Here is an 11,150-nt window from a genome sequence, read left to right as displayed (position 1 = left end):
CTTAAAACCAAAGAGCTTAACAACCATTGCTGTAAATGACCACTGGACTGTGTCCATAATATTTAATGGTGAAGAAATGCCTCCTGTCACAGGACAAGTTAAAAAATACAAAATAAATCTCCAATATTCTGTTTTTGAAGTCACGTTGCAGTCTGGAACAATTCTCATATCCCACTGCAGTAAATACCATGGCAGAACAACAAAAGTTTAAGCATTTTTAAAAGCACATCAGCAGCTATTTTCGTTTTTGTCTAAACATAATGAGTTCAGTTATCTGTCAAACGATCGACTCCTTCAAACTACTTCATGTGTAGGCAATGCTTGACACTGTAGGGGGGTGGGAGGGTTTTGTTGACCCACCCATACAACTGACATTCTTCCTAACAGTCACTTCACTATTTTAGTCTTAACCTTACAACAGCCATTATTCACACAATGACCAGGTGTTGCTCACCAGAAACATGTCAGCACAATTCCTCTTAAAGATCCCCTCCAGATTAAAGACAAATACAAATATCAAAAATGACATCAACTCGCTGTGCCTTGTTTCAAAATCTAATCTATCACTTATGATGAAACATGTATAAGTGTACTCTGTTTTGCCTTTGTGCTGCTTTACATTCATGCTGAATTAATACTAAATGTTTGTTAAATCCCCAAAATGAAAATATATATTTTTCAGCAAATATTTAAGAAATTAAACATTGAATTGAACAAAAAAGGAACCCAAAAGGCCGTCCAATTTTTTACAGACACTCTTTCAACTAACTCAGGTAGCTTTGAGTGCATTGCAATTATCTTTTAAAAAAATGATATGATTGCGTTAATTAGCATATTGGATCACAATTAGCTCCTAATTTAGTTGTGACGTTACAAAATCACGCTGATATGGACTTTCATTAACCCTTATTTAAGGGTAGACATTTTCTTCCTCTAATGAAAACTGTTTCATTAAATTGAGCACATACAGTAAAGACTTGGTCCTATTTGCCAATGCTGTCATTTTAGTGATGGCAGCCTTTAGAATAAAGAAAGGTATAGAACCATTTCAGCTGTTCAGTGATGATGTTACCACTCTGAAAATATACCACAGAGATGATCCTTTGACTCTCAGTCTTAGATGACTGTCAGGTAAACAATTCTACCTGGAATGTGCACTTGCACGTATTTGTTTGTCCAATGTGCGATACCGGATGATGTTGCATTTGGTACCCACAAACCAATTGTTTTGCCAAATAATCCTACGTTTTGCCAGAGCCTCAGCTTGAAATGAATGAGAACACAACCTCAGAGTTCTGTGTGGTGCTGATTATATAAGACAACGTACCTTAACTGCAACAACACCCTATATAAGGATTACAATATTTGTACTTTTTAAGGTCAGTTTTCTTAGTTTTTTTGTGTATTTTAGAAACTAAACACCACAGGCTTTTCAGTTGAAGTTAGCAGGGTATCAGTAAAACACTAAACAACAGTAATGCATCAATCAAAGGGCTAGAGCGGGTCTCGTACCTTAGTCTGGGATCCATTCCTGCACTCAGTGGTCAGCTTCACTCATCAACTGCAGCAGCTGGATATGCTCAACTTCATCCCTTTCAAATATGCTGACTCAGAGTCAGAGTTAGATCGTAAAGTACAGTTGCAGCTCGAAAGTCATTGGTGCTGAGCTGTTTGTTCAGAGTTGTAAAACATGTGGCTGAGGCACGACAAGTGAAGATGAATAAGTAGCTAGATTACCTGCTTCCTAGTAAATTGAAAAAAAAGTCTCCAAATGTATTTCACTTAAACTATTATTGTTATTACTATATGACTATTTTACCATTTGTTTCTAATTACAGTAAAAGCTTAATTTAAAATGTATTATAATCTGTTATTATAATTATTATTATTGTTGTTGTTTATTTTTTTTATGTATTTGTATTATAATAGGATTATTATATTGTTTATATTATTTATGATTATTTAAAAGCTTTTTAATCATACTTTATTTTACTTTTATTAGTTAGAATTTGCCATTTTAGCAGAAATAGTGTAACTGATATTTTATTTTATCATTATGATTATTTGTTGATCATTCTGTTTTGTTGTTTCTGGTTATTTTATAGCCTATTTTATATTATACTATTGATGAAGTAGCAGCAGTAGTATTGCTTGTATTATTATTATTTGACATTTCTTAACATTCAGTGAAATTATCAGTGATTGAGTGACAATGTTCAGATAATATGCTGCTTTATCCTCAGTTTGATATTGAAAATAAAATCTAATTCATCAGTCGTCCTTTGTCTCAGGCACAATTGGAGAAATGTAAAAACAAAAGCAGTATCAGAGTTATTTACCTAATGTGCGTGTGTTCATGGAGACCGGTGATCATGTGACCAGGATGTATGAGAGTTGTACAGTTAACAAATCCGCCTCTGGTAAACAGAGCAGTCACACCTCATCAGGCAGAGAGGATCAGCAGACTACAGCTGCTGTCCGATCACCTGAATGTCTTCTCTAGTAAACCTGGTGATAAGAAATAACATGTCCTGATCAAATTTTGACTCATCCACAATAAAGTCAAAGCAAAAATGAATCTCACCTCACCCAAGATATATTCAAATGGGAAAAGGTGGGTTTTATTTTTGAACGTTGTTTTTCATTTTCTCCCCAAAGACATATTTTTTTGCTCTAAAACCACAATGTGTGTTTCCAGGACATTAGCTGTGGTCTTTGGTGTTCAGTTTAAAGTCTTATTAGGAAAAGATTTAGAGGATATCACTCCATTTAAAGAACAAATACAGCAGTAATATATATGCAATTGGGAGCCTTTTATACATATATTTACCTATGATTTATTTAACTCCTTATAATTACCGATCTCTTTGAGAGTACAGTTCAAACTTACTACCAATATCATTTCACATGCTATCACCATGCATTTGCTCCATAATTACCTTATTAAGCCACAATATTTGTATTAATTATTACCGATATATTACCAGGCTGTTGTATTTGAAAAAAAACTGTGGTATTTCCAGAGTATAAAATTGATATAAAGCCCCCTTTTAACTTGTAAAAATTGAGCTGTAAACCTTGTAGTTATACAATATTGATCCTCAATTACCACTGCGTCATATCAATGTTCTTCATCATGCTAAACCTAAATTACCATGTTGCAAGCAAAGCTATAGTTTCTGCAGCTAAGTAGTTATCAGTGCACTTCAAAGCAAAACATTTATTTATTGGTTCACAGTGACTGGAGCGTAAGTGCATTTATAAAAAGGTGATCACAATTCTAAAATCTAATATAAGAATTTCTAAGTTCAAAAGGTAAACTATAAACCATTAAACATAACTTTAACAACTACATTTGTATACAACCTAACTTGCAAAGTAACTTAAAATGTGATGCGTTAGTCCAGGTCAGTTAGAAAGTCTTTGGATGTACATCTTCAGGTCAACGCAGTTTTCCAGCCACACCTTTAAAATAGTTCACCTCTGGTATCTTCCCAACAAGTGTTCTGTTAGTGTCCACTGAGATGATTTTCCCTTTCTCTTTCCATATACAGTGTGTCTTCTTGACTGGGATTGAAACCAGGGACCTCTCAGCGGTAATCTCCGGCTGACTTTCCCCTTTATAGTCTCTTTCAATCCATCAATGTCCATCTTGTTTTGTTCATTGTTGAAAGTATGATCCTTCACACATATCTGGAAAAGATCAAATGAGAAAGTTAATGAAATTATTCCAAGTTTAACTTCTGGGACTAAAACCTTAACCAATGTTTAGGCAAGTTGGACATTTGGGGTTTTGCCAGCATTTTAACTAAGAAACACACTCCTAAAACATTCACAACAGTAAGTATATGTAACACTACCTACTATCTTTTCAATATGTACATTGTTTGTAGAAGGAAGACAGAAGGCATTCACGCACACAGTCTAATGCTGTACATGTTTCATCAAGGCTGAAACTCAAAGACATGTTCACATCATATCAGAGGATGAGGGGATATTAAGTTGAATCCCATGTTTCCTGAAAAAGGCAGCCCACAAAAAACTAATTTCTAGGTTGCCATATGTGTATCGATTCAGCTCAAAGTGACGCCTTTGAGCAATAGCCTGCAGACAGCTGCATAGACTTAAATGAGACATGCAAACGCTTGAGGTCTAGATGGGTGGTCAGACAGTTATGGTTTGCATCCATTCCAAAATAAAGCACTTGTCATAACAGACAAACCTGTTCAACATATACATTCAACATGGTGACTAAAGAGGACATAAAGGAATCAGATTCCTCTCATGCTCACTACTAAAACACATCTACTTTACCATCACATCACTGATCTGAGTACAGACACATCTGTCCCCAGATGTGAACAGGTTCTTACAGCAGAGATGGGTGGGAATGGTACACCATTGGACTGACAATCACAGCATGTTGACACCTTGATGGTGAATGATTTCACATGTACCAATTCACCCTCATGTGAACCTCTCTACAGAAGAACCACAACAGGCAGCAGCGAGACTTTCTAATTAAGACAATGCAAGCTAAGACAGGCAGCCACCGGCAGCTTAGCTTGGGCTTCATACCTGGGGGTTGTGGGCTAAGAGGAGCTGGTGACATGGTGGTTTCAGAGGAGGAACTGCAGCATGAAGACGCTGGGGATGTTCCCCCCGAACATCCAACTTTGTAGAGCTTAAGGAAACTACTTGGTTGTTGCAGGATTTTGATGGATGCAACTGTTCTGGTTTTGAAGTTGGAATGAAAGATTAAGCGTTTAACAGTTAAAGCAATGTTGATTTTGGATAGGCAGGGGGTTCTGAAGCGTTGTTTTTACTTATTTTCTAGAGGCAAGATGCATCAGGTCAGGATAATTTAGTTTGCTGCTTCAAATTAGATTTAGAGGAAATGTAAAGACTGTTTGTTCCTGTTGAGGTGGTTGGTGTATTTTGAAATAGCAGAAAGAGAGTTGTTAGTTGATCACAGCAGGGTTTAAATACATGTGTCAGATATTGATCGCTCACTAGCACGGGAGTCTTCAGACGAATTCCTAAATCTGGTACTTTGTATAATTAATTGAAGTATTCTTGAAAGGATCAGAGAAGGAGGACCAAGGCAGAGTTGAATCTTTGACGTCAGAACATTTCACAGGAACAGAAGAAAGACACTCATTATCTTCAGGAGGATTTAAAGTTGAAGAAGACAGAGAGTTGTGTTATTGTGAACAAGAGCATTCATGGGAGGAGAAGAACATAGATTGACAGCAGGAAACGTTCAAGGAGTTGAAGGTAGATGGACAGACCGGGGCTTTGAGAGAAAGAGCAAGGGATTGGAGTTGGCGTTAGGAGTACAGCGCATCAATACCTGCAGGAGTGAGAACCAGGGCTTGTAGAAGGTCAGATAGGGAGACAATCCCTCTCACCACATCGTCACTGTCAACCAACACCAAGCGATGCACCTAGAAGAGGGAGGATATGGTCATCATGCTTTGATTGTTGCACTTCTTCTACAGCCAATCAGGTCAGAATGAAACAGCTTGTGCCTCATACTGTCATGTCAAAGAACAATATCAGAAGGAAAATTACGCAGAAAGAGAAGCAAAAACATGAAAGGTAGAAAAATATATTGTTAATACATAAAACAATTTGTGAAGATTATTCATCCTAAATATAATAATGTCATGTCAGTCAGACTTTCATGTGTGAGTTACCTCAGCCTTTGCAATTCGGTCGATGATGGTCTCCAGTGTTTCGTAAGGGTAACACTTAAGCACCCCCTCCATACAGCAAGCTCTGGAGGAAATTGCCTCCTTCATCGTCATATCCAGGTTGTTGTAGTTTTTCTGAGCCGCGAGGTTCTGAACCAAGGAGAATAAACAGAAAACAACTTTATTGGTCCACCAACAGCAGTTTAAGTGGAACATAAAGTGTTGGCAGTAAATATACTTGATTTTAGGCCATATAGTCCTCATTGCATGCATTGAAAGCTAAGCATGCAGCTGCAAAATCTGGACATGGAAAATGGAAAATGGCATACCAAAATATGAATGCAGAAATTGATACATTTTACTGTGTTTTTTGGGCATTAAGCCATATTTGAATGATGTGTAAACCAGACAGAAACAACAATTGGATAGAGCATGACAAGGGATTGAAAGAATCACAATCATTGTATTATGGGATGTGTGAAACTGACTTACAATGACGTCAAACCTGGAGTACAGTGCCACGACTTTACCTACAGAGGAGAGACATCATTACAGACCCTAGATGGTTCATGCAAACAAAACATAGATGTGAACTGAAACTCTCTATTTATTAAACTGTGATTCTAATAAATAAGACCAACAAAATGACCCTTTTTTAACCTCCAAAAGTCAGATGTTATGTTGGCCTACCTTGCTCATTGACTACAGGCAGAGCAGACACTCTTCTCTCCACAAAGATAGTCAGAGCGTCGTAGACTGAGGCCGATTGCTGGACTGTGGCAATCTCTCTGAAGGTACCGATCGCCACCTCATTGATCCGCTTCTGAAGAAACCTGGGCTTAGGAATCATAGATCCCTGGAGAGGGTGGGAAGAAAGAGACAAATACAATTTCTTAATGTCAAAACAAATTGAGAACAATTCAATAGTGGTCAAACAGACCAAGAACGGAACTCCTAACATTTCTCCCTTTTTTTGGCTTTTGTTGTACTGTTGATTTCTGTCAGTAATGCAATCTGTATGTATGTATGAACTTCTCATTCCCCATTTTTATTGATGTACTAATTTGCCCTTTTCTCTCTTCTCTAAATACAAAACACGATTTCCAGTAAATCCCCAAATTAGTATCCTATTTGGATAAATGTATAAAAGCCTTAGGACAACTCCCAGGACTTACAAAGATGTGGAGGAACTTGAGGATGCGTTTGTGAGTCAGGATGTGGAGGACATTTCCCGATGCCGGGTCGATGATCGGCAGCCGGTGTATCTTATTCTTCAACAAGGAATAGATGGCATCAAAAAGACTGAGGAGAAAATAATACTCATGATTAAGTTGAATAACACATGTGGAATCTAATACAGAAAAGCTTCCTGCCTAAGTTAAACATCACAAATCCATTGTCAGTAAAATGAACATAACAGTTCAATCTAAAACTGTGGGGAATAAAGAAAAGCTAAGATATCCCACTTTCAAATACCAGACACGATGTTAGGAACTAAAATCACGACCACTGTAGTATTTTAATTGCCATTTTGCAATTTAAAGTATGAACTGTTGCTATGAACCTGAGTTTAATGAATTATTTGAGAGGGTTTTCACCTGCAGTCAGGAGTGATGCTGATCAGTCTGTTGATGTGGAGCTGTAGGTAGATCTCTGCGGAGATAGAGAGCCACGTTTAATTAACACAAACTACCAAACCCAAATGTAAATAGTAAAAAAAGGGAGAAAGGAATCAACTTCATAAAGATACGGTTGTGTTGTGCAGAACCTCTCCATGTCTCTATCTTGTGCTCTTCAAGCTCATATATCTGAACCTGTAGAAAAAACGAACATCATTAGCACCTCGATGAAAGTATATGCGTTTGACACCACTGTGCAAGGTGCATGGCATTTCAACACGACACCGACCGGCATACAACAAACTCGTGGGCCTCAGGTGTTTATTTGCTACAGATAATCCTAAGGTCACATGGCTCACCAGAGGGGACTTGTAATAGCGATGGAGAATGTTGATGAAGTCAGTGATGGTCAGCATACCTGCACGCAAACACAGGCACAATGGAAACATCAGACATGTATTTTAAGTGGACATTTAAAGCAGCCCTATTGTGCTCATTTCCAGGTTCGAATTTTGTATTTTGTGCAAAAGCTCTTTATTTTACTCATACTGTATGTGCTGCAGCACCTCTTTTCACCCTCTGTCTGAAACCAAAGCCCAGTATGCTCTGATTGGTCGCCTGGCTCTGTTGTGATTGGTTAATCGCTTAGAGATTCCCGCACCTCAGCCTTATCACTTACAATCTGTTGGAGTGCTAGCCAATAGAAGCGCAAGGAGTCGAATGAGGGCGTTTCAGACAGGGGGGAGTGTGTGGGAGAAAATTCTGGGATTATATGCTTTGCAGACAATTTACATGCATAAAAACACGTGTTATTGCTCACCCACAAAACACTTCAGCTTGTTGTCCCACAGTGGAGCGGCCCTCACTCCGTTAGCTACCAGAGCAAAGAAAGCCTTCTTCACCTGACAAAACACACATACGAGTTTTAATAATGCAATCCAAAATAGTCATGCATTTTGTGTATTCATTTTCAAAAAGAGGTCCCATACCTGTAGTGTTGTGTCAAAAATGACCAGTTTGGAGCTGGTAGGGATCGCGTCGTAGCAACAGTGACTCTTCATGAAGTTCATGTAAATGAATGTGTCAGGGTCTGTGGCTGAATGGGGTACAATAGCATGTGTTGCCATTACAAATAAACATCTGCAAACCCTTCATATACACTGGTTCCAAGAGATGTGATTTCAAGTCAAAATATCAACAACACTTTTTACAATAATCCTGATAAACATAGGGCATGGGAATGTGGTTTTCATAATAAAATCATCCAGGTTTGTTTGCACATTGTTAACTGCACACATGCAAACTGTTCTGCAGAATAACTGGAGCACTTGTAGATGTTCTTGCTGCACATTATCATCAATCACTATACACTCAAGTTCCTAAATCTTCCACCCTTACCTCTGCTCCTCACTGGGAGACAATCATCTTCCTCCTCCTCTTCCTGGTCCATCTCAAACAATGGAACCTGGGAAAGGAAGCTTATCATCACTTTTTGTAGTGGCCCAAGATTTACAATTCCAGGACCGAATAAAGCCGTCAGTGACATTTGATGGGCATGGTCTGTAATCTAATCTGTGATGAAAACATCTTGGGAGACGGAGCTGTTCTAGGACTGTCAACATGACGCATTTTATGGCAGCAAACAAGAATGTGTATTTAGGTTTTTGTTCCAACAATCCTGTCATTTAAGGACCATGAAGAATTTGCCTTGGGAAAAAGTCTAATTTGGACCATTGTGGAAAACAGATAGGATATGGAATGTTTGCATCATATCTCCTGGAAAGAGTCCAACTTTCAGCATGCCTGGGTGCCAATAGAGATTCCCAGAAAGAGGAGGTAACAGCAACTCTGTTTCTCTGTTATCACCATGGACTTGAGGAGTGAAGGGGAAAAGGGTCAGAGGAATGGACTAAGTTGGACAGGGAGAGTGCGCAGCGTTCATAGCTTTACCAGAGTTAGTTATGAGCTATAATTCATGTGGGTCCTGGGCAGGAAGAAAATATGTTTGCAGTATTAAGCCACAACTACCACACAATGCTTATTCATTAAATATCAACAGTAACATCATCAGCAACAACAACAACAATGTTAAAGCAGCACACATACTGCAGTACATATGTGTGCTACAGCAGCAGGGCGTACTTTTAATTCTTTTTAAAGACATCTCTTGTGTAGCCTCAATGAAAATATTATAAAGCATATGGAGTTTTCCCACAATATTAAGTATTTATTTTCTGATATTAACATGGTCATTGAAAAGCTATGTGGTTAACATGTCTCTGATGTGTTTAAGTGTAATAAGATGCATTTTTTAAACCTGGTGTTTGGCTTAGGGAAAAAAACATGGTCAGAATAACCATTATAAACCATTTCAGACAAATGGGTGAAAAAGGCAATAAACTTAACAGAAGGACTAAAACAATAATACAATTAATATCAAGGTTTAGGAAACTATTTAGATCTCACAGCTCTACAGCTATAAACATAGAATAGCTGCGTTCACACAAACACTTTGTTTAGGCGCTACACAGAGAAATCCTCTAAATCTGAAATGGAAATGAACAGCTGATACATTTAACCTGCAATATAAAGAAGCCATACTGTTTCTTTCTTTTAGTATCCTCAGCCACAAAGCCATGTTGATCAGCTTTCAGTTACAGATATAACAGACAGCAGAAGTTGGTGGAGTGTGTGAGCAGAGTGTCCTACCTCTGCAAAAGGCTCCATGACTGGGCAAGAGGAGCCTGAAGTCTGCCTCTGTGAAACCAGACCTGCTGGCAAAAGCCTGGACTACAACCCTCGACCCGCTGTCCAACTCTGCTACCATGTCAATATAAAGAAGACCAAGCAAGGAAAGAAGGAGGTATTGGATGTACAAGACAAAGGAAAAAGGAAATCTGCGCTCAACCTGCTGCTACAGCCAGCTGGGAGTGAATGTCTGAGAAAGACTGAGGTCTAAATCTGGAGTGAAGGGTGATAGGCCTGTGGCATTTACAGAGAGAGAGGGGAGGGAGGGGAAGCATGCACAGGGAGAGTTAAGGGGGCTAAACACAGGCACATATGAAAATACTTTATAATGTCTGCCACTTTATTATCCCATGATATCCAATGGTAGGATGTTCAGGTTGCAGCATAATATCGACACGCAATCATGTTATTTCTGGATGATATTATGCTTTTGTGCTAAATAATGTAAAACCATGTGAACGGTTTAAAAATCTGAAATGAAGATACATTTATTGAAGCGGAAGAAGAAGCAAACACAGATACCATTCGGAAGAAGAAGCAAACACAGATACCATACCGATAAATTGCAGGTTCGGCTGCCCCTCAGCTTGTTGTATAACTCCTTATTATGAATGTGATGAGTTTAATTAACCATAACACAAACCCATAGCTCAATTATCAATGGGACAGTGACACCTTTCTAATATACATATTCTGCTGTCGGTTTGCTTTACTTTGAAGGGAGAGTAAACACACATTGTGCAAGAGTACACTTTTGGATCGTTTATATAACATCCTAATAGCTACCGCTGTTACCTCACAGTAGCTCTTGCGTGTTTGCTCATATGGGACTAATTAGCAGTGCGTAATTATGAAGAAGTCTCGCAGGAGGAGTTGTAACAGCTGGTTCTTCGCTTTAAAGCTGCACTGGTTCATTTTTTCATAAACTCATGGGCAGTGCAACAAACTGTAAACCAAGCAGTGACAAATAATCTACCAGAACATTCATCTGGAGTCGTGTTTCGGCACCTAGTTTCCTCCGTGCTGAAAAATGAAGCCAGCACAGAGGAGTTAAAAACTGCAGCGCCATGAATGGCCACTTGAGGCT

At 38.5% G+C, this 11,150-nt stretch overlaps 1 protein-coding gene across 2 annotated transcripts; it reads right to left on the bottom strand.

Moving 5' to 3' along the window:
• Positions 1 to 3,205: 3,205 nt before the first annotated feature.
• On the bottom strand, positions 3,206 to 10,262 carry prkag3b (protein kinase, AMP-activated, gamma 3b non-catalytic subunit). 2 transcript variants are annotated; one of them, XR_010166195.1, is made up of 14 exons: positions 10,025 to 10,262; positions 8,714 to 8,780; positions 8,305 to 8,411; positions 8,136 to 8,217; positions 7,675 to 7,733; positions 7,465 to 7,510; positions 7,295 to 7,349; positions 6,872 to 6,998; positions 6,387 to 6,552; positions 6,189 to 6,226; positions 5,700 to 5,846; positions 5,354 to 5,447; positions 4,579 to 5,164; positions 3,206 to 3,693 (listed from the first exon to the last, which is right to left on the bottom strand). XR_010166195.1 is itself a non-coding variant. In XM_063888757.1 (13 exons), the coding sequence occupies exons 1-13, from the start codon at positions 10,040 to 10,042 to the stop codon at positions 3,662 to 3,664; spliced, it is 1,038 nt and encodes a 345-aa protein (XP_063744827.1). In that variant the 5' UTR covers positions 10,043 to 10,262; the 3' UTR covers positions 3,206 to 3,661. The 2 variants fall into 2 exon arrangements, 1 of the variants encoding a protein (XP_063744827.1); XM_063888757.1 differs by lacking the exon at positions 4,579 to 5,164.
• Positions 10,263 to 11,150: the final 888 nt, after the last annotated feature.

The sequence above is a fragment of the Eleginops maclovinus genome, chromosome 7, assembly GCF_036324505.1.
Source record: "Eleginops maclovinus isolate JMC-PN-2008 ecotype Puerto Natales chromosome 7, JC_Emac_rtc_rv5, whole genome shotgun sequence".
Lineage (NCBI taxonomy): Eukaryota > Metazoa > Chordata > Actinopteri > Perciformes > Eleginopidae > Eleginops > Eleginops maclovinus.
This window is presented reverse-complemented; position numbering and strand designations above follow the sequence as displayed.